Here is a 23,842-nt window from a genome sequence, read left to right on the forward strand (position 1 = left end):
TTGACTGTATCGGCAAAAAAAACTAAGGCAGGACTGGACATGGAGACTGTCCTCTCATCCCTAGAGATGCTCTTTTGAGATCAGCAAAAGGAGAAGTGTGTAGAAGCTGACCTGATTACTGGATAAAGAGAGGGCTTTGGTCTACTGGGCTATCCATCCAGTTTTTTCTTATGAACACAGGTTTTTAAATGTTTGAGTAAATTTGGGAATAGACGGTTACCACAAATTGTGGCTTTTTGCTCTGTTTGCAGAGCCTGGGATGGCAGCTCTGTTAATGGTGGATAGACCAGGATGAAAGATTCCAACCCAGGCTGGAGTGCAATGGCTGAGGAGAACTCTGAATAAAGGACTAGAAGAGATGCCCATCCACTGTGCTGCTGGTGTTGCCATTCAGCACCACACCTGAAAAAAAATAGAGGACTTCGGGCCTACTCTGGTGTCAACTGAAGTCAGTGCTGGGTGCTCACTCAGCAATTTTGAAAACCAAGTTACTTAACACAGGCAACTCAGCATGTATTTAGGATCATAATTTTAGGCACTGTTAAAAAAATCCATGGCCTGTATTTTAAAGAGCTATGGGCCACCTTTTCAACCGAGTTCATTACACAACAGCTCCTGTTTGGAAAATCTGGGCCCTCCCATTGTGATGAAAGTGCCCATTATCCAGTAGCTCCAGTGGAAACGCGGAGGGCAGAACTCTTTTGGAAATCTGACCATCTAGGTGTCTAAATGGGAACTGAGCGGTTTTGAAAATCCAGCCCAATTCTGCTTTTGGCTGTATTCTTCTAAGGATACCTGAAGCGTCCACTACAACAGCATTCATTTACTGGGAGCAGGGGCAGGTCCTACCTTGTCCCGTGTCAAGGATGAACAAAGTTAGCACAGTCACTTTCTGATGCCCTTAAAAAAATAAAGAATGTCTTCATTCCCCATCCAAAGTGTGACAGCGACAGAAACAAATTGCTGGGTAGTGGAAAATGTCGCTCGCACATTTATCCTTCGATTACAACACTCATTTTGTCCTCTTTGTGTCATCATTTCTAGAAGTTGACACACTATCCCCCGACTAAGACGCATGCTTGTGCAGTTATTCCCATTCCTGTGGTCTTCCCTGTTTCAAACACTTCAGCATGTCTGAACATGAAATCTTATCCACTGACCTTTGCTGTGCCAATTTTACCGATACAAGAGATAAATGTATTCACCGCTGCTCACCACTTTAATAGGCATTGAACCACCCCGTCGCTCACATTATTTCACCATCTCCTTGCTGTGTAACCAAGCATGTGCATACCTTGAGGCTTCTACTCATATAGTGGAAGAGTCTAGCCATGAGCTCATCCCAGTTTTGGAATCTAGATGGTGTGCAGATCATTTTCTAGAGTCATGCAGCTCTGACCCTGGAAGGAGTTCACTCTTTCAGGATGAACACTCAGTTCTGGTTTCTATTTAACTTTGTGGAAAGTGCCTAACCCAAGGTGTGAGCATGGGTTACAATGGGATGAGTGAGTCTCAAATGATTTGAAGGTTCCTTATCTGAAAACTCTTCTTATTAATTAATTATTAATCATTATTATTATTATTATTGCAGTAGCACCTCAAAAGCATAGTCAAGGGCCCCATGATGGTACGTGCCATAGAAACTTGGAGTGAAAAATAAAAAGGCCACCTTTCTGGCCTCACGGAGCCCTCCTGGGTTGGAATCCAGGCCCCAAGTCAACGGGAGTTTTGCCATTTGCTTCAGTAGGGCAGGATTTCACCCCGATGTGTCACAAAAATGTACACAAATGCCTTGGGAGTAGAAAACCCACAAAATCAGATTCCAGCAGACTTGAGGGATGCTGGGGGAAGGACTGGGTATCTGCCTCCTGGGGAAAATGGAAAGACAATAGATCCATGTAGCTGTCCATCATAAAAAGTGTTGTTGGCCCCTCTCAGATCCTGGTCCCTACTTGATAGTGAAGATTGTCTCCTCTTCCCACCCCTTGTCCCCATGACTGATCCTTTGCTAGGGCACGCAGAGGTGCCGTGACAGTCAGCTGGGAAGGGGAGGGGTAACATGAGGAGCCTGTCTGCGTTAAGTAGGTTGTCTTGCCATGTAGGAGCAGCACCACCCGGGGTATTTCATGAGGCTCCGGGGAAGAGCTCCTCACCTTGCTCTGCCATCAGACAGCACAAAAAGCAGCACCCAGTTAACAGGAAGGAGAGGCTTGTGCAGGGCTCTTGTGTGATGGGGAAAGAGCACATAACTGGGGGCGGACAGGGCGGAGAAGGGAGCAGGTTAGTAGCACAAATGAGAAGGGGTTGGGAGAACCGTGGCCGAGTGGACTGGAGAAGAGAACAAGCCTGGGCATGGGAGAAGGAGAAGGGGGACCCAGCTAGGGATGATCAGAGACGGAGGAATGGGAAGAAGGTGGTGAGAAGCAGATATGGAGAGGGTGGAGACCGAAGAGGATGGGAGGGGGACAGGCAGGGCAGGGATGATGTGTGTGAGACAGAATAGCAAGGGCAAGGGAAGCTGTTGGTATCCTGACTCCAGTCCATCTGGCTCAGTGTGGAGAACAGAGCTGTGGAGTCCTATCCCCAGACACTGCATCACTCCACTGTCCTGACTCCTAGATGAGCGGTTTTGGAGCCATGCTCTAGAATACCGTCGTACTTTCCTATACACCTGCCAGGGAGAAGATATCAGGACCTTGCCAGCAGCAATTCATTTCAACTTCTTTTGAACGCCTCACAAGTGCTAAGCATATTTATCTTTTGGCAAAACCTGGACAAAACATAGTGAACAGATCTTAAAAAAACCAAAGCGCCCCCAAACCTTTCCGTTTCCAGCGTCGGCTCCTTCATAGCACAAGCCTCATTAAAGAACATTATGCACAGACCTCTGCTTCCACTAACAGCTCCTTGAAAGCCTGCAGTGTAATCTCAGGCTTTTCTCTAATCCCATTTCAGAACCATGGTGGACAGTGCATGCTGGTTTTGTGTGGTAGGCGTTTGTACAAGGCATCAAAAGTAGTTCAGGGCAGATTTAACTTTCAGGCCAAGGTCCAGCTTAATTCTTGGGCAAGTTAGACACTTTGGTCACAGGATTACGACATTCTGACGCATCATAATTGTCCTTCTGCCTTGCATTTCAACAAATGGGTTTAGTTAATTACAACACAGGAAAGTGAACTGGAAGTGACTGAGGAAATAGGCTCCTACTCCCTGAATAATATTGCTAAGTTACATGTTTGGTGACAAGTCATGTTTGCTGATCAAGGAGGTCTTCCTTCTAGATGTTATTAAGCAATTCCCAAGGATGTCTTTTAGCTCCTTCATGCAATGAGTAGCTGTTGCATCTTTTGTGAGTTAATATTACCTCATTCCCGGAGGGCACCTGAAACTCAACTTCACCTTCAAAAAATAAGTGTATCTTAAACAGAAGCTCTGATGAATTAATGCTGAATCATATTGGAATTCACCAAAAGGCAAGTTGGTGACACCATTTTTTCGGAATGAACCTTCTAGTAAGGAAGTGTCAGCTGACGTAGTAAGAATGATTTTTCCTCAAAAAAATGGACTGGCATATTTTGCCCCAACATGGGATGGGAACTGTTCAGCAAGGACTGTACCACATGTCAAAATAGGTCTTGACAACTTTCCGTTCAGCTGTGTGAGACTTTACAAAGCTGTTGCTGGAAATACAGTTATTCCATTGAAAGAAAAAGTCCCATACTGCACTCTGGCATCACGAGGGAATATCCCATTGTCCAAGATTTGGAAGTAGCATGGTTATTTTCTTAAAAGTGACAGAATGTTTCACAATTCCTAGTAAAATGAGATTTCACTACAGGTGGTTTGGTTATAGTTTTGTTTAAACTTGAAGAGCATTTTGTCATACACTAGAATTCTCAGCTATTCTTTTATCACAAAATATATCACTTGCTAAATGCAAATAAATAGTTTTGCTTGATGCATACTTATACTCCCCAGAGAAGCAAAACACGAGGATAAAGAACTTGTTATTGCTGTTGTATGCTTTACATTAGTGCATTAGCTAAGTTAGCTAATGCAGTAACTATTATTCATTTCTGACATACTTTTGTCACTCTACCTGCCATGGGGCATAAACTGCTGCTTACAGGACTTTACAGTCCTGTTCTCGCTACAAGGCACAAATCATTCTGTATGCCAAAATTCCCCCCCTGTAAGAAGCATATAAGAAAAGTGGGCTACCACTGCTCTACCAGCTGTTGACAGAATAGGCCCAACATGTATCATTCAAAACCTTTCAGGAAAGTAAACTAAAAATAAAACCTGCTCCATTTAAGCATCAATAGGTTCTGCATTCTTTGTCCACCTAAAGCACCAACTAAAGTCAATGGTGAAACCCTGACCCCATTGATGTCTATGAGAGTCTTGCCACTGATTTCAATGAAGCCGGGATTTTGCCCACTGGCCTATTCTGCTCCTACTAAAACCAAAGGGAGTTTTGCTGTTAATTTCAATACGACCTGGATTGAGTCCCAGAACAGACCTGCTGTTAATTTGTTATTTTGAAACGGGAGAAAAGATGTTCACACAGCCTATTTGCTGCATAAAGAGAATTAAATTGAAAATGTTACCAAAGGAACAAACTCGACACACGTTGCCAAATATTATAAACAGGGTTGGCAGAAAGACCCACACAATTCTCAGAATTGTTCTAGCTTTGGAAGATGCTTCATAGTATCATTCCTGGGGGGTTTTTTAGTGCACAGCTACCTGTGAGAGAGAGAGAGAGAGAAACTGTTCCCCCAGTTTTGAATGTCTGGTCATTTTCAGGTATTTCTGTAATTTGCCCATAAGGTTGCAGAGCAAGAAACGTTTAGGGGTGCCATAGCTGTCAGATGAGATAGACATCTCACTCACTGGTAAACTACATTTTAGGCATTACTGTAATATAATAAATAATAAGGTCATGTCAATGACCTGGGATGAATGATTTCCCCCCTCCTCCTATGTGCTTCCAGTCATTTGCAATAAGCCAGATGTGGAGTTTTAGCTTCCATAGATAACAGTGAAATCTGAGCTCCTCATCAGATCCCAGGACAAGACCCCTGGATTAATTTAACAGCTCCCTGTGCTCATAAATACATGACCTCCCGAATGTCATTATAATGTTTACATTCTTAGCTTCCCCTTTCCTGTAAAAATTTTGCAATTATGGAAAGCGTGAGCCTGCAGATGTAAAAAAAAATAACCCTGCAGTCATCTTAAAACACAGGGCCCATACTGCTTAATAGCAAATACTGCTGATGGTGCAGATTGATTGTGCTAATGCTGTTGTCCAGTGCTAGAATAAGTGAAGTAGTTTCATAAAGGGAGCATTAGAGGTCTAATTAAAAAGCTATGCCACTGAATTGAGCAGCAACAGGCACTAAGATCCCACGAACTAGCCTGAGCAGGGAGTTAGGTGGAGACAGTACATTGAACGCCTCTGCTCCTGCCCTCATTACACAATGGGGGGTACAAGGTCTGCCTCTCTACACTGCAAGGCAACCTATCGTCTTGTGATTACATATCCATCCAGTAGTAAAATGACTCGTGTATAAGGAAATCCTTCTCCAAACTGACCCCAGAGCTCTCCTCACCCCCACGAGAGACGGGAGACTTTGCTCAGGATTGACACCATTTCTGGAATCGAAGGAGTTTGAAAGACACAAAGTCCAGCGGGATTCTGGGCTGACCTGTGTCTTCATTCCCCCCTCAAGCTTAGAAAGAATAAGACTGGGCATATTTCAGACCCCCCCCGGCTGGTGGCCGTGCCCAGTTTCCGTCCCCTTCCCCTCCCCCAGGGCGATTCACTGGCTAGGACTGGGGCGGCCAAACTTCCCGACCCTCCCGGCCGCATGTGACAATCTTCAGAAGCCCAAGAGCCAAGTGGCTCCTGCCGGGGCCCAGCGCTTCAGCCCCACAGGAGGCTCCTGTCAGGGCTTGGGGCTTCAGCCCTGCGGGGAGGGGGATCTCGGGGCTTCAGCCCCACGCCCCAGCAGGCGTGCTGAAGCCCCAAGACCCCCGCCTCCCCGCTGGGCGTCACATGCCGCCCCCCAGACTTTTGCAGCCAACACCTGGGAGCCGCAGGGAGGGGGCCCCGAGGGTCAGCCACCGCTGGCAGAAGCCCCTAGCCCACCCCACCGCTGGCAGAAGCCCTGTCCAGTCCGGTAGGCACAGAGCGAGTGGGCATGGGGAGGGGGCTCTCCCGAGCCTTTCCATCACGCCAGGAGGCGTGTCAGCCCCGTGTGGCCCCTGGGCCCTGAGAACACGTGGAGCTCAAACCCACCCGCACCCTCCTCGCCTGGCTCCCCCTCTGCGGCTCAGCCGGCCCGTGGGGGACCCGGCGGGCTCCGCTCTTCTGCGGGGGGCCCTGGCCCGCCGGAGCCGCAGCGGGGCGCTCGCTGCAGGGATGGGAGCCGGGAGCTGGGGCCGCCCCGCTCGGGACTTCCCGGCGGGGATCCCGGCCCCCGGGCCGATCCCCGAGCCCAGCCCTTGGTGCGGGGCCGGGGCAGGCGGAGCCCGGCTGAAGCGGGTGTCTCCGGCCGCTCCGCCCCCTCTGCCCCGGGAATTTCCCGGCCGCGTCCCCGCGGGGATAAGAGCCGTTGCGGGGCGCTGCGGTGGCTCAGAGCTGAGCCGAGCCCAGCACCCAGCGCCCAGCGCCCAGCGCCCAGCACCCAGCACCAGCCTCCGCCGCCCGCCCGCCCGCCCCATGAGCCGCTCCCGGACCTTCGCCCTCGGCGGCCCCCTGCTGCTGCCGCTGCTGCTGCTGGCGGCCTGCGCCGCGCTCTGCCGGGGTACGGGGCTCGCTGCGCCGGGCTGGCCTTGGGATGCGGGGTGCGGGAGTCTCGCTTCCCACTGGGGCTTGGAAGGACAGATGGGACCCAGGTGTCCGGGAGCCGGCCGGATGCGAGGGGTGCCCGGGGGATGGATGGGACCCAGGGTGTGGGGCGAGGGGTGTCCCCGGGCCGCCCCCCTGCAGAGTATCTGGCCGGCGGCAGGAGCTGAGTCTTTCTCCCCCTCCCCTGACAGGGGCCCCCATGGCCGGCGAGCTGCGGTGCCGGTGCGTGCAGACCGTGTCCGAAGTGATCTTCCCGAAGCGCATCGCCCACGTGGAGCTGATCCCCGAGGGGCCCCACTGCGGGGTGCCAGAAGTCATGTAAGTGTCCGGGCCCTGGGCCCCCTCCCAGCCCGTGCCCCCCTCGCCGCCAGCCCCGCGCTCACCCCGCTCTCCCCTCTGCCTCCCCGCAGCGCCACCACGAAGCAAGGCAAGAAAATCTGTCTGGAGCCCACCGCGCCCTGGGTCAAGCTGATCGTCACCAAGATCCTGAGCAGGTACCTGGCCTGGGGCTGGGGCTGGGGCTGTTCGTGTTGTGCCAGCCCTAGTGCCCGTTGTCCCGTGTCACGGGAGCGTGGGCGGCAGACTCAGTCTGAAGCAGGTGTCCGTGTTGCGGGGACAAGGGGCGAGATGGGTCACTGAGTCTTAACCAGTGGATACTTCTGATTACAAACCGCTGGCCCAGCTGGCCCCATCAGTCCAGCTCCATTATCGGGGGAGAAACTAAGCCCAGGTGTCATGTAGCTATACGAGTTTAAATAAGTGTCTGTCCTCTTCGCCCTTAAACTGGGCGGCTACCTCTGGCTGGTGGGGTCCCTGCCACTCAATGCCACTGATTGTAGCTGTATCAGCACTGTCCCCTGTTCCTTGTGACACACACAGCTGCGGGGGTGTAGGGGGGACAGCCGGAGGCTAGTGCGCAGGGAAGGCCAGCTCCGAGCCTGTAGAGGGGAAAGGCAAGAGCAGAAATGAGTCTCTTTGTGAGGTGAGTCTCTATGTGAGATGACCTCAGGTGAGGTCTGTCCGGATGTCACTTATAACCTGTTTTCTGTTGTCTGCCTGTTGCAGTAAATCTAACAAGCTGTGAGGGGAGAAGAGGAAATGAACAAGGAACTACAACACAAACTACCTGTGTGCACAAGGGGAGGCTGGACAACTAGCCATGATGAACTCTCTTCTTTTGAAGATCTGATAGACCAGCCTGCGCTCCATTCAACTTCAACGGTTCCACAAAGTTATTACAACCTGTGCATATTTATGTATTTATTAATACAGCTCTGTATAGCTCTTCAACAGCTAGGTGTTTTTGTTCAGCACCGTAGATCTTTCTGATCACCTGAAGGGATAATGCTGCAGTAGTGGCTCAAGAGATGGCTTGTTGTTAATCGAGTACACATTCTCAATAACCCATCAGCTCAGATGGATAGTACTGTGAAGCTGTGCCTTTCACACTGGGGATGTGCAGGATGCCTGCTGGTTTGTGAATAACCAGAGCTTTGGATTCTGGAGCTGCCAAGCATTTAGCCTCTGTGCCCACAAATATGTAGGATTACAAAATGAAATCCAATTAGAACAAGCCCAATAACTTGCTACTGAAAATGTGGCTTCCAGTCACTAGCTGAACTTTCTGAAAACTCTTTAGGGCTCTCTTTTGATGAGTGTTAAATTATTTCTATGCACTTTAAATATTTGCTATTTATGCTGAAGGTTTAAGAACAGTAAGGTTCTGAACATCCCTGGACATTTTATGTCTTCATTGTATGACACGCTGTCATGTTTTGTGTAGAATTGGTATTGCAAATTGTACGGTACTAAAGGGAGTTACACCTAAAATAAATATTTTCTGATGAAAAGTGGTTGAGTCTTCTACTCAGTTAAGTGTTCATGTTCATGTACATGTATGTGTCACAGTGAGACTCCTGGAAAAGTGTGGTCTGGGTGGGAACTGGCAGAGGATACACACCTGCCTTCCAGCTTCATCCCCTTCCCTATTTTATTTAATGTTTGTCTGCATTTAACAGACTCTTGGGTCCAGAGTTGCAATATATAAACTCCTCATCTGCAGACCTCATTGTGAAGGGAAATTCGGTTTGTGGCTATGAAAGCTGCGAGGACTTGCACATTTGCTTAACTTTCCAGGAGACAATTCATGTGCTAAAGCACCCTGCAAGATCAGGCACATAATGATTCGTTGCTGTTCTAGGAAACAAGACAGCACCAAGGAAAGAGCCTAGAAGACACTTGCTTTATATATAAAGTAATTTTCAGGACATGTGCATGCTCTAGCTGTAAAAAAAAAAAAAAAAAAAAAAGGGTGAGGGTATTTAACTAGACATTTGTAAAAGTGCAGTATCCCTCTATCTAGTTACATCCTAACTAAGGGTTAGACCTATAGGCACAGATTCACTACATCGTCCACGGACATATAATTTAGTGGGTGGAAAGACCAACTACTGCTTCCTTATGGAATTTGGGCTGGACCACACACCATGGGGGCCCTATCCTGCTCCCACTCAAGCAAATGAGAGGCTTGCTGCTTCCTTATATTAGCCTGTGAGATGGTGGGGTATCGAGCCTTACAACCTGACCCACACAGGACCTGACTACAAGTGTGAGATTTGAGCTGGGTCTGAACTTGCCAACCTGAGACTTTCAGGCTTAGGACCCGCTGGCCATCTCCCAGTGCCGAATAGCCCCAGCACCTCTGAGTTTGCTTCATCAGTTATTCCAGGGAAAAAATTGCTGGAGCCTCTGTACCTCTTTCATTACAAATTAAGCACTGCCACCACCTTGCTGTGCTGAGCACCCAGGTCTGAGTGCCTCTCACTTCGCAGCCCCACCAGTTCAGGGCAGGGACTGCCCGCAAGAGTGAGGCCCACCGTTTGGGCTGGTCTCCCTGCCTTGCAAATCATCCCCAGTGAACCCTTACACCTACACTCCACAGTCATGTGATCTAGGCTGCAACCTATAGTCAAGTTACCCTCCTTGAGCTGCTTTGTTGTTATTCCTCTGTGTCCCTATCCTGGAGAGCAACCCTACCTCTGCAGGCTGCCCACAACTTCTCAGGCTCAGAGAGGATACATTCTAATGACTGGTGGGGGCTTCTTTCCAATGATCACTAGCTTTTCTGTAGGTGACATATTTTTAGGATCCACTATTGTAACATAAGAACATTCATATTGGGTCAGACCAAAGGTCCACCTAGCCCAGAGTTCTGTCTTCCAACAGTGGCCAATGCCAGGTGCCAAGAGGGAATGAACAGAACAGGTAATCATCAAGCTTGGCTTAACAGTGAAATCCTTGCTGATCTTAAACACAAAAAAGAAGCTTACAAGAAGTGGAAGACTGGACAAATGACCAGGGAAGAGTATAAAAATATTGCTCGGGCATGCAGGAGTGAAATCTGGAAGGCCAAATCACACCTGGAGGTGCAGCTAGCAAGAGATGTTAAGAGTAACAAGAAGGGTTTCTTCAGGTATGTTAGCAACAAGAAGAAAGTCAAGGAAAGTGTGGGCCCCTTACTGAATGAGGGAGGCAACCTAGTGACAGAGGATGTGGAAAAAGCTATTGTACTCAATGCTTTTTTTGCCTCTGTCTTCATGAACAAGGTCAGCTCCCAAACTGCTGCACTGGGCAGCACAGCATGGGGAGGAGGTGAGCAGCCCTCTGTGAAGAAAGAAGTGGTTTGGGACTCTTTAGAAAATCTGGATGAACACAAGTCCATGGGGCTGGATGCACTGCATCCGAGAGTGCTAAAGGAGTTGGCGGATGTGATTGCAGAGCCATTGGACATTATCTTTGAAAACTCATGGCAATCGGGGGAGGTCCCGGACGACTGGAAAAAGGCTAATGTAGTGCCCATCTTTAAAAAAGGGAAGAAGGAGGATCCTGGGATCCTCAGTCCCTGGAAAAATCATGGAGCAGGTCCTCAAGGAATCAATTCTGAAGCACTTAGAGGAGAGGAAAGTGATCAGGAACAGTCAGCATGGATTCACCAAGGACAAGTCATGCCTGACTAATCTAATTGCCTTCTATGATGAGATAACTGGCTCGGTGGATAAGGGGAAAGCAGTGGACGTGTTGTTCCTTGACTTTAGCAAAGCTTTTGACACCGTCTCCCACGGTATTCTTGCCAGTAAGTTAAAGAAGTATGGGCTGGATGAATGGATGAAAAGGTGGATAGAAAGCTGGCTAGATTGTCGGGCTCAACGGGTAGCGATCAATGGCTCCATGTCTAGTTGGCAGCCAGTATCAAGTGGAGTGCCCCAAGGGTCGGTCCTGGGGCCAGTTTTGTTCAATATCTTCATTAATGATCTGGAGGATAGCGTGGATTGCACCCTCAGCAAGTTTGCAGATGACACTAAACTGGGAGGAGAGATAGATACACTGGAGCATAGGGATAGGATACAGAGGGACTAGTTAAATTAGAGGATTGGGCCAAAAGAAATCTGATGAGGTTCAACAAGGACAAGTGCAGAGTCCTGCACTTAGGACAGAAGAATCCCATGCACCGCTACAGACTAGGGACCGAATGGCTAGGCAGCAGTTCTGCAGAAAAGGACCTAGGGTTTACAGTGAATGAGAAGCTGGATAGGAGTTAACCATGTGCTGTTGTTGCCAAGAAGGCCAATGGCATTTTGGGATGTATAAGTAGGGGCATTGCCAGCAGATCGAGGGACATGATCGTTCTGCTCTATTCGATATCGGTGAGGCCTCATCTGGAGTACTGAGTTTTGGGCTCCACGCTACAAGAAGGATGTGAAAAAATTGGAAAATGTCCAGCGGAGGGCAACAAAAATGATTAGGGGGCTGGAACACATGACTTATGAGGAGAGGCTGAGGGAACTGGGATTGTTTTGTCTGTGGAAGAGAAAAATGAGGGGGGATTTGATAGCTGCTTTCAACTACCTGAAAGGGGGTTCCAAAGAGGACGGATCTAGACTGTTCTCAGTGGTAGCAGATGACAGAATGAGGAGTAATGGTCTCAAGTTGCAGTGGGAGAGGTTTAAGTTGGATATTAGGAAAAACTTTTTCGCTAGGAGGGTGGTGAAACACTGGAATGCGTTATCTAGGGAGGTGGTGGAATCTTCTTCCTTAGAAGTTTTTAAGGTCAGGCTTGACAAAGCCCTGGCTGGGATGATTTAGTTGGGGATTGGTCCTGCTTTGAGCAGGGGATTGTACTAGATGACTTCCTGAGGTCCCTTCCAACCCTGATATTCTATGATTCTATGAAGTGATCCATCCCGTTGCCCATTCCCTGCATCTGGCAAACAAAAGCTAGGGACACCATCCCTGCCCATCCTGGCTAATAGCCTTTGATGGACCTTTCCTCCATGAACTTATCTAGTTCTTTTGTGAACCCTGTTGTAGTCTTGGCCTTCACAACATCCTCTGGCATGGAGTTCCAGAGGTCAACTGTGCATTGTGTGAAAAAATACTTCATTTTGTTTGTTTTAAACCTGCTGCCTATTAATTTCATTTGGTGACCCCTAGTTCTTGTGTGAAGAGAAGGAGTAAATAACACTTCCTGATTTACTTTTTCCACACCAATCATGATTTTATAGACCTCTATCATATCCCTCCTTAGTCACCTCTTTTCCAAGCTGAAAAGTCCTAGTTTTATTAACCTCTCCTCATACGGCAGCCATTCCATACCCTTAATAATTTTTGTTGCCCTTTTCTGAATCTTTTCCAATTCCAATGTATCTTTTTTGAAATGGGGCAACCACATCTGCACGCAGTATTCAAGATGTGGGCATATCATGGATTTATATAGAGGCAATATGATATTTTCGGTCTTATTATATATCCCTTTCTTAATGATTCCCAATATTCTGTTTGCTTTTTGACTGTTTGCTGCACATTGAGTGAATGTTTTCAGAGAACTATTCACAATGACTTCAAGATCTCTTTCTTGAGTGAGAACACCTAATTTAGACCCCATCATTTTATATGTATAGTTGGTATTATGTTTTCCAATGTGCATTACTTTGCATTTATCAACTTTGAATTTCATCTGCCATTTTGTTCCCCAGTCGCGCAGTTTTGAGAGATCCTTTTGTAGCTCTTCACAGTCTCCCTGGGACTTCACTATTTTAAGTAGTTTTGTATCATCTGCAAATTTCGCCACCTCACTGTTTACCCCTTTTTCCAGATCCTTTATTAATATGTTAAATAGGACTGGGCCCAGTACAGACCCCTGGGGGACACCACTATTTACCTCTCTCCATTCTGAAAGCTGATCATTTATTCCTACCCTTCATTTCCTATCTTTTAACCAGTTACCAGTCCATGAGAGGACCTTCACTCTTATCCCATGACAGCTTACTTTACTTAAGAGCCTTTGGTGAGGGACCTTGTCAAAGGCTTTGTGAAAATTTAGGAGCTTTCGAAGGTTAGAGAGAAATGCTGCCTCCCTGAGAGAAGAGGAACACCCCCATGACATAGGGGTTCTATTTCTAGCCTGGAAAGGTAAAATGCTTATTGTACTTTGAACCTGAACAACATCTGGGTTCTAATCCTGGTTCCGGCTGATGGTTGAGCATGAACAAGTCTGTGCCGCCATTGACAAAGTTGATGAAAAGCCCAAAACAAGAGCTAGGGAGTATTATTACTAATCCTTCTGTTACTATGAAGATGTCCTGACCATACAAAGGCTTGTCCAGGTTTAACCTGACACATGGAGTAGTTCCATTGAGTTCACTGGGATTAGTCACAGTGCAGAAGTTTAAATCTTTGCAGGATCACACTCTTAGTCTAATAATCTGGAGACTGAACCATGACACTGAATGAAGTTTTTCATTTAAACTTCCCAAAACTCATGTAAGTTTTATTTTAGGTGAGTTTTGCTTCTTACTGCACCACCGTAAAGCAAAATAGGTAATTCAGTGCAGAAGAGAACAGGTAAATTAAGGGCTTCAAAACCCTCTATTTCACTGCTTTGACATACCACCATATTTGTAAGAAAGCTCAGGTCTTGGATAATGATTCCATTTGCTATTTACCCCGCAATAATTATGTGGGCAAAGCCACATTGCAATGTTGTCGGATGCACACAGAAAAAAGGAGACAGAAACACCACAACAATGGTGGGCAAACACTTTTCACAAAGCGATCACTCCATATCTGACCTCTCAGTTCTCAGCCTCAAAGGAAACCTGCACATCACCTTCAAAAAGATGAACCTGAGAGGTTACATTCATCACTTCACTAGACATTACAAATCACAGTCTTGATGAGGACACTGATTTATTACAATAATTTGCCTTTTTTGTGTCCTGTGGTCGTTAGCGCCTGTAAACAACTCACCATGAGACTCCCACGTCACTGGGCTGCACTGAATGTTTAGTCCCTGGGCTTGTTTTCACTCAGATGAAATAAACCAGAAGCAGAGTTTTGGCGCCGATAGTCCGCAGTGGAATATGAGTTCATCCTCAGATCCAAGGGGATTGATTTAACAGCTAACAGCATTGCAACAGCCGCTTGTCTTTGCAATTAAACATTAATATCCAGCCACGATGCTTTCGGGTCTTAGGAAACTCGGTTATCAGCCTCCAGCGGACCCCTCCCTCCCCGCCCCCCATTGTAGGGCAGAGGATCCCTGGCTCGGTGAGTGGATCGCTACCTCGGGAGCGAAGGTGTCTGGATATGGATTTCCGGGCGGGGATCCCGGCCCCCGGGCCGATCCCCGAGCCCAGCCCTTGGTGCGGGGCCGGGGCAGGCGGAGCCCGGCTGAAGCGGGTGTCTCCGGCCGCTCCGCCCCCTCTGCCCCGGGAATTTCCCGGCCGCGTCCCCGCGGGGATAAGAGCCGCTGCGGGGCGCTGCGGTGGCTCAGAGCTGAGCCGAGCCCAGCACCCAGCGCCCAGCGCCCAGCACCCAGCACCAGCCTCCGCCGCCCGCCCGCCCGCCCCATGAGCCGCTCCCGGACCTTCGCCCTCGGCGGCCCCCTGCTGCTGCTGGCGGCCTGCGCCGCGCTCTGCCGGGGTACGGGGCTCGCTGCGCCGGGCTGGCCTTGGGATGCGGGGTGCGGGAGTCTCGCTTCCCACTGGGGCTTGGAAGGACAGATGGGACCCAGGTGTCCGGGAGCCGGCCGGATGCGAGGGGTGCCCGGGGGATGGATGGGACCCAGGGTGTGGGGCGAGGGGTGTCCCCGGGCCGCCCCCCTGCAGAGTATCTGGCCGGCGGCAGGAGCTGAGTCTTTCTCCCCCTCCCCTGACAGGGGCCCCCATGGCCGGCGAGCTGCGGTGCCGGTGCGTGCAGACCGTGTCCGAGGTGATCTTCCCGAAGCGCATCGCCCACGTGGAGCTGATCCCCGAGGGGCCCCACTGCGGGGTGCCAGAAGTCATGTAAGTGTCCGGGCCCTGGGCCCCCTCCCAGCCCGTGCCCCCCTCGCCGCCAGCCCCGCGCTCACCCCGCTCTCCCCTCTGCCTCCCCGCAGCGCCACCACGAAGCAAGGCAAGAAAATCTGTCTGGAGCCCACCGCGCCCTGGGTCAAGCTGATCGTCACCAAGATCCTGAGCAGGTACCTGGCCTGCGGCTGGGGCTGTTCGTGTTGTGCTAGCGGCCAGGGTCCCATCAGTGAAGGGCCAAAATCCCAATAACATATATATAAGATCTTGACCCCGGTCCCTGTTAAGAACCTTTCACATTTTCACATATGCCCAGATTCCACGGCCTGTTCTGAGGCATGAGGCCTAGTTAACAATGGGCAATACAATTTAATACATAAATTAAAGCTGGGATGAGCAGGGAACAGCCTTGTATGTTTCAACTATACATAAAGCTGAGACAGCATAACTCCAGGTGGAGAGCAGTAATTGGGCGGCTTATCATGAGTTATAGGCACAAAACTCTCTGAGAGGAGCCTTACAGTGGACTCCCTGGTTCAGCAAGAGATAAGGATGCATACTTCCCAGATGCCAACCAGGGTTCAGGGAGCAGCCTAACCTGATAACATGAATTATGGCATCCTCCCTCACAGATGCCAGTCCTAGTTCACAGAAACGCATTGGTAACCCCCTACGCAATTGTCATTGCTGTGCACTGTTCTTTTTGCTTTAAACCCCTCCAGCTGTGTACCTGGGGACCAACCTGCCTCAACAAAGACCCCATCATTCCTGTGGACCTAAAATAAGGATTTAACTTACACATTGCAAGAGGAGAATTTTGAGGGATAACACCTGTGTATCAGCAAACATGTGAACCTAAGCTGTGGGCAGAGCCATTATGTAATCTTTTATATTATTGGTTTATTGTGCTAATTTTGTCTTGCTGTTATCCAGGGGTGTGGGAACTCCCATCCCATCACTTCTCTCTACCCATTGGCATCCTATATAATCTATTGTAATCAATTGTTTAGCAGTGTCGCACTGAACCTAATAAGCCAAGTGACACTCGGCCAGCTCTGTGAGTAACAAACCCTCGTGCTTTACTCTACACAGTGTCGAACTTCTGTTCCTTCAATTGGTCCAGCTCTATTGCACGTGCTGTCCAGGGTCAAGGGAGCAGCAGACAGAGTCTGAAGCAGGTGTGGGTGTTGCAGTGACAATGGGCCAGATTTTTATCAGAATTATCCATTGGTTACAACTCTATGGCCCTATGTGGCCCAGCTATATTATGGGGTGAGAAAGCCTGGGAGTCATCCAGCATAACAGTTTACATATAATCTCTGTACTTGTACCCATCAAACTGGGCTGCAACATGTGGCTGGTGGGATCCCTGACACTAAATGCCATTGATCTACCTGTATCATCACTGTCCGCTATTCCTTGTGACCCACCAGGGCCATCCCTACCCATACGCAAAGTACGCAGCTGCGTAGGGCATCAGGAAATTTGATGACCCAAATTTCCTGGTGCCCTATGTAGCTGTGGGCTGCTCCAGCTCTTGCTCCACCTCTTCCCCATGGCCCCTCCCCCCCACACCCTGCCTCTTCCCACCCCTGCTCCACCCCACTCCACCCCTTCCCCAAAGCCCCACCCCACTCCGCCTGAGCACTGCCCCTTCCCGCCCCTGAGGACTGTAGCAGGGCCGGATCTGCACTCACCAGGCAGGAAGTGCTGCATCACGGGTGAGTGCTCGGGGGGTGATTCCCCCCGTTCCCCAAGCCAGCCTTACCCCCCTCCCCCAGAGGCCTGGGGCCAGCCCTGCCCCCCCGAGAGGCCTGCCCCCCAGAATAGCTAGGGACGTCCCTGTGACCCACAGACCTCCCATGGAGGACAGCTGGAGGCTACTGTGCAGGGAATACAAGCTCAGACCATGTAGAGGGGAAAGGCAAGAGCAGAAATGAGTCCAGGTGAGGTCTGTCCGGATGTCACTTGTAATGTGTATTCTGTTGTCTGCCTGTTGCAGTAAATCTAACAAGCTGTGAGGGAAGAAGAGGAAATGAACAAGGAACTACAACTCAAACTACCTGTGTGCACAAGGGGAAACAAGTGTGAGACTGACAACTAGCCATGATGAACTTTCTTCTTTTGAAGGTCTGATAGACCAGTCTGCGCTCCATTCAACTTCAATGCATTCCATGAAGTTATTACAACCTGTGCTTATTTATGTATTAATTAGTGCAAGTGTGTGTCACTATTGAATCTATTCAGCAGCTAGATATTTTGGTTAAGCCCCTGTCCCTGCACTTTGCAGGGTTGGGTCCAGAAAGATTCTTTGCTATGATGGGAATCAGTTTAGGAAAAGAAGGCCTAGAAAAGACACCTGTTTATATATAAAAATAGTTTTCAGGGCCTCTGCAAACTCTAGGTGTAAAAATGTCAATTTTTTTTAGTCTAGACATTATTTTAAGGGGGTAGCATCCCTCCATCTGGCTACCTCTTTACTGAATTCTATGGGGGTATTTTCAGAAGGAAGCGTTAGACCTATAGACACAGTACATACTGCATGGACTTTTTTTTAGTGGGTAGAAAAACCATTTGCTGCTTGGTTATGGAATTTTGAGTTCTATCAAAATACATGGAAGAAAATGGGAGTCTTGCTGTTTTATCTCATATTACATTAGAGAAACCACATGATGGTGTGGTACAGAAACCTCTGTCATCATGAGTGTGGGACGGTCACACAGCATTGCAAATCAATGACAGTAAATCCTCTAGACTCCACCACCATGCAGTCTTGGACACAAATACAGGAAAAATGAACTAGCGTGGAGATGCTTTGTTCTTACTCATTCTGTGTATCCCTGCGCTTGGAGAGCTAGCCTGCCCTGTGCACGATATATCCAACTTCTCAGGATTGAATAGAGGAAAGTACTAACTGGTGTTGGAAGTTTCTTCAAGTGATGTAAAATAGCTTTTCTATAAATAACATTAATTGGTGCACACAGGACACATTATTCAACTGTTGTTGTTTTTTCTGGTAGCCCAACTGCCTTTTTTCATTTTCACTTTGTACTGACCAGTCTAGTCAATATATTTTAATAAAGGAAATATTTATTTTTTTAAAATACCATCATTACTTAAATATTGCATTTTAGTACAGTAGAATTAGCAATGCCATTTATTGTACAGAAACATGACAGTATGTCATATAATGAAGACATAAAAGTCCAAGGATGTTCAGAATGTTACTGTTCTTAAATCTTCAGCATAAATACCAAATATTAAATTTTCATATAAAATATTGAAGAACATTCATATCAAAAGACAGTCCTTTATGGCTATAACAGTTTAGCTACTGCCTGAAAGCCACATTTCCATGAAGATCATTTAACTAGTATCTCCTTATCATAGTTCTGTGAAACAGATTATGACTCAAACAGCTGATTCTGTGTCCAGAGACATCTACCTAGACAACAGATTTCAGGCCTGTAGCAAGTTCCTATACTTGCTCCAGATGGCTTATTTTGTAATCCTGAATATTTGGTGGCTCCAGAATCTGAAGTTCTGGTTATTCACAAGCCAAGCATTGCACACAGTGCTATCCATCTTCACCTGCTCAGAATACTGGAGGTGATGGGTAGTTTAGAATGTGTATTGGATTAACAATGAGCCCTCTCTTGACCCACTACTGCTCATAATCACTTCATGTAATCAGACAAATGTGTATAGGGACAACTTCTCCAAAGACTGAGAGTACCTGAATTGTTTGAGTTGTAACAGGACCCAGGACAGGGGCTTAACCAAAATATCTAGCTGCTGAATAGATTCAATAGCAACACACACCTGAACTAATTAATACATAAATAAGCACAGGTTGTAATAACTTCGTGGAACGCATTGAAGTTGAATGGAGCTCAGGCTGGTCTATCAGACCTTCAAAAGAAGAAAGTTCATCATGGCTAGTTGTCAGCCTCACACTTGTTTCCCCTTGTGCACACAGGTAGTTTGTGTTGTAGTTGCTTGTTCATTTCCTCTTCTTCCCTCACAGCTTGTTAGATTTACTGCAACAGTCAAACAACAGAATACACATTACAAGTGACATCCGGAAAGACCTCATCTGGACTCATTTCTGCTTTTGCCTTTCCCCTGTACAGGCTCTGAGCTTGCATTCCCTGTGCACTAGCCTCCAGCAGACCTCTATTGGAGCTCTGTGGGTCACAAGGAATAGTGGACAGTGATGATACAGGTAGATCAATGGCATTTAGTGTCAGGGATCCCACCAGCCACATGTTGCAGCCCAGTTTGATGGGTAAGGGTAAGAATACAGAAATTCTATGTAAACTGTTATGCTGGATGACTCCCAGGCTGTCTCACCTCATAATATAGCCTGGGCCACATAGGGCCACAGAATTGTAACCAATGGATAATTCTGATAAAAATCTGGCCCATTGTCACTGCAACACCCACACCTGCTTCAGACTCACTCTGCCGCTTCATTGACCCTGGATAACATGTGCAACAGAGCTGAACTGATGGGACCCTGGCCACTGACACAACACAAACAGCCACACCCCCAGGGCAGGTACCTGCTCAGGATCTTGGTGACGATCAGCTTGACCCAGGGCGCAGTGGGCTCCAGACAGACTTTCTCACTGTCCTTCCTGGTGGCTCTGTGGGGAGGCAGATGAGAGAGCAGGGTGAGCACGGGAAGTGTTTTCCCCAGGAATTGAAATTGGGGGGTGTGCTCATATTTACAGGGGGCGGGAGTCAGGGCCGATTAGGGATGAGACTGTGAGGGTGAAGGTGGGCTGTATGGCAACATAGTAAAAACTGAAAAATGTTTCATGAGCATTTTATTAGATTTTAAAATCCATCACACAAATTAAAGTTGGCTACTCAAGCCTTCTATGAAGCACGATGTCTACATCCTTCTTGGTTTCTTGTTTTCTTGTTATAATTTTGTACAACTCTGCTAATGAACTTCTTGAATGCAATGTGTTCATCTTTGGTGGCTTCTCGTGTGTCCGGTACTTCCATTCCTTCAATTGATATGCTCATTAGTTCATTCACATGATCAGGCAGAAGGCGACTTCTTTCAAAACACAAAATTCTATTAAATGATGAAAAAGAATGCTCAACTGTAGCTGTTGTGACTGGGAGTAGCAAGAGATGAATTCCTACTTCTTTCAGCCCAGGAAACATAACACAAAGATTGAGTTGAGCCACTAGTGATGATAAAAAAGAAGTTGAAGTCAAATCTTCATTCATTCGTCATATGATATTCCACTCTGTGTTCAAATTCTCTATTCTGTCCTGAGCACATAGCAGCCCCATTGCTGGTAGTGCCTCACTCCACTCAACAGTCAGTGTTTTATAAGACAGGGATCTGTAAAATCTATGTAGAGATTGAGCAGAATCTAGAAGTCTCTGTTGTAGATTTTTAAAAATCAAGTCTGTATACTTTTTCAGTTGTCTTAACAAATACTTCTTGTCCTCTTCACTTAAGGATTCAATATAAATGCCTTCATTAGTCAACTTCTGGACTGAAGTCTTTGCTTCTTCCAGTACTTTTTCAATGGATAGCTCTTGGATTGATCCAAATGTAGCTCCTATTGCTGGACAAAGATCTACTACTGTTGTAGCAGATGCCTGGATGGCTATGTTTAATGATCCAAGTGGTTTCAATAGTAGACTTACAAGAGAGAGAATGGCAATAGTCTTCTCTGAATGTAGTAGCAAAACTAATCCACCAGCCTCACTATTTAGATCCATCCCATCTTGGTAGATACTTTCCAAAGCCAGTAATAATGGCTGGCGTAATTTTAAGACAACAGCCAAGGATCGCTCATGAGAAAGCCAGAGGGTTTTCCCAGGTTGGACTAATTTGAACTTCAGTTCCAGTATATCTTCTATATTTTCCAAGATATTCAGTCTTTTTGGACTCTTGCTGAAAAAAAGACTATAATGAAGACATTAAATTTATAGCTTTTTAAATGTCTTTTGAAGAGTCTTCAGCTCGTACTTGTGCTAGTTGGAGTAGATGGCCTCTGCAGTGTGTTTAGGAGAGATTAGGATTACACTTTTCTCTGAGCAAAGCTTGTGCTCCTCCATGTCTTCCAGAGAAGTTTGCAGCCCTGCAGAGCCATCTGTTTGGGGTCCCACTGACAAGGATTTAACTCTTTGAAGATGTGGGTTGTCACAGATGCAGCCAATCTGTCTTCTATAAACTTGAACATCTAGAAATGCATCTACTGGCCTACCACTGACATCAAGATAACATACACAATGACTTAATACTTGACCATTTGCACTGGCGCATTCAGCAGCCATGTATGAACATTTTTTGAATGTGGTGAGAGAGTTCTTCACTTTTTCAACTGTTGAGTCTTTCACTGTTGCACCACAAGCATCTAGCCAGTCAGTTGAGTTTCTTTCAGAAAGATAGTGAGCATTTGTTGGTCTTGTTCGGAACCAGTGTTAAACTTCAGGATGAACAAGTGACAATGCACTTAACATTGGCCTTCAGTTTATAGTGAGTGGTATCTCTTGCTTAAATAGCAAGTATGATGCCACAGCCACGTTTGTTCGCATGAACTGTGTTGTGTCTCCAGCATTCTTATCAGCCTCATTAACACTCACAGGTGTTGTCCTTGGTCAGTGGAGACTCAGAGTTCAGAGGTGCTTTCACATGAGTTCACCTCCCAGGTGAGGGGCAAGAAGGCACCTTATTCATTCCTCCAGCTGCTCACTGTTCGCTTTGGCCACTGTTGTTCATTGTGCCACCATTCACGCCATCGCTCTGTAGCCAATGGCCTTGTGCCATCACCTTCTGTTGCCACCTGTCACTGCGAGTTGGTCTCTTGAGGTTCCACCAGCTCTCAGTGATTTCAGCTGAGCTCTCAGTAGGGGAACCTCGCTGCTAGTGCAGACTGGGCCATCTCTTCCACAGAAACACTGTCCCCCAGCAGGTCAAAGCACTTAGACGTGATTATCAGTGATTTCATCTGTAGTGATCACTTAACAAAACAAAGACTATCTATGGAGCCTAATCAGCTCTGTCTTTAAACAGTGGAGGGGGCAGGTCAAATTGTACTTGTGACTCAGGGAGCCCATCAAGCAAAACACCTGCTGCCCCCACCCGCTCTCTTGATGCCCTCAATCAGCAGACGCTAAGTACAGTTCTACTGCCCTTTACTCATAAAATAAGAACAACAACATTTCTTTACCCCCAGCATTCAAATGATTTGTAACCCAACCCCAGCCAAAATCTATTGCTTGGTCAACACAGCTCTATTTGCTGGATACCTAGCTGGATAAGGTGTAAATGTAAATACAATCTGGTCTGGAAGCCTTCCCCCCAGCCCCCAGTTCATCACTGGCTGTCGGGGAGAGCTCATTTAGACTTTGCTTACAAATCATCATTTGAAATTATTAGGTTGGCCAACATCACCAGAATGAATGCACTGACGGTCATAAAAACAACAGCTGTATAAGGAAGCTCGTCCCTGGTCCTGCTTTTCAAATCTATTAAACTTTCTCAGATACATGTATTTTATCATACACTGTAAATGCTTTTAAAGTGCGTATCAATGTTTCAATGTCAATTCAAATTTCTAAACAATCAATAAATAGGCAACACTGCATGTAACTAGTTCACAAAACTGGGAGGCGGGGTGTTGGGGAAATTTGGGGGGGGGGTTAAACACCCCCATAGGGTGGTGCAAGGAAATCCTTGTGGGGCTGGTGGGGCGGGGAGGGGGCAGCAGAGCCTGGACACTTACATGACATCTGGCACGCCGCAGTGGGGCCCCTCAGGGATCAGCTCCATGTGAGTGATGCGCTTGGGATGGGGGAGGGGGGGAAATCACCGCGGACACGGTCTGCACATACTGGCACCGCAGCTCGCCTGCTAGGGGAGGGGGAGAAAGACTCAAGCTCCTGCCGCCGGCCAGATACTCTGCAGGGGGGCGGCCCGGGAACATTGCACACCTTAGGTCCTATCCATTCCCCCCAGCCCGGGAACTCCCCGCATCCGGCCGGCTCTCACATACCTGGGTCCCATCCACCCCCCCCCCGGCAGTAGGGACCCTGCTCTGCCCTGTGCTCCTGTTCCTCCCTCAAGGAGACTGGCTCATTTACCGGAAAACGCGACACCACTCGATCTGCCCCAGCAGTGATCTCTGATGCTAAGCAGTAGGGACCCTGCTTTCTCCGGGGGTTATCAGCAGGATTCAGACATCTGCAGGCTTACGAAACAATTGCAGAATAAATAGCAAATAGAATCATTATCCAAGACCTGAGTTTTCTTACAAATATGGTGGTATGTCAAAGCAGTGAAATAGAGGGGTTTGAAGCCCTTAATTTACTGTTCTCTTCTGCACTGAATTACCTATTTTGCTTTACAGTGGTGCAGTAAGAAGCAAAGCTCACCTAAAATAAAACTTACATGAGTTGTGGGAAGTTTAAATGAAAAACTTCATTCAGTGTCATGGTTCAGTCTCCAGATTATTAGACTAAGAGTGTGATCCTGCAACGATTTAATCTTCTGCACTGTGACTAATCCCAGTGGATTTAATGGAACTACTCAGTGTGTCAGGTTAAACCTGGAAAAGTCTTTGTATGGTCAGGACATCTTCATAGTAACAGGAGGATTAGTATT

General features: G+C 47.6%; 1 protein-coding gene and 1 pseudogene across 3 annotated transcripts; one reads left to right on the forward strand and one right to left on the reverse strand.

The window, feature by feature from the left end:
- The first annotated feature begins 6,424 nt into the window (after window positions 1–6,424).
- LOC119854790 (interleukin-8-like) lies at window positions 6,425–20,002 on the forward strand. 3 transcript variants are annotated; one of them, XR_006280905.1, is made up of 5 exons: window positions 6,425–6,815; window positions 7,051–7,177; window positions 7,270–7,353; window positions 7,925–8,676; window positions 15,665–15,676. XR_006280905.1 is itself a non-coding variant. In XM_043513444.1 (4 exons), the coding sequence occupies exons 1-4, from the start codon at window positions 6,431–6,433 to the stop codon at window positions 17,223–17,225; spliced, it is 615 nt and encodes a 204-aa protein (XP_043369379.1). In that variant the 5' UTR covers window positions 6,425–6,430; the 3' UTR covers window positions 17,226–20,002. The 3 variants fall into 3 exon arrangements, 2 of the variants coding, with proteins under 2 accessions (XP_043369379.1, XP_038255504.1); XM_043513444.1 differs by lacking the exons at window positions 7,051–7,177; window positions 7,270–7,353; window positions 7,925–8,676; window positions 15,665–15,676 and adding exons at window positions 15,075–15,201; window positions 15,294–15,377; window positions 17,207–20,002; XM_038399576.2 differs by lacking the exons at window positions 6,425–6,815; window positions 7,051–7,177; window positions 7,270–7,353; window positions 7,925–8,676; window positions 15,665–15,676 and adding exons at window positions 14,727–14,839; window positions 15,075–15,201; window positions 15,294–15,377; window positions 17,207–19,961.
- On the reverse strand, window positions 19,155–23,165 carry LOC119854528 (annotated as a pseudogene).
- Window positions 23,166–23,842: the final 677 nt, after the last annotated feature.

This window comes from Dermochelys coriacea, chromosome 4 (assembly GCF_009764565.3).
Source record: "Dermochelys coriacea isolate rDerCor1 chromosome 4, rDerCor1.pri.v4, whole genome shotgun sequence".
Taxonomy (NCBI): Eukaryota; Metazoa; Chordata; order Testudines; family Dermochelyidae; genus Dermochelys; species Dermochelys coriacea.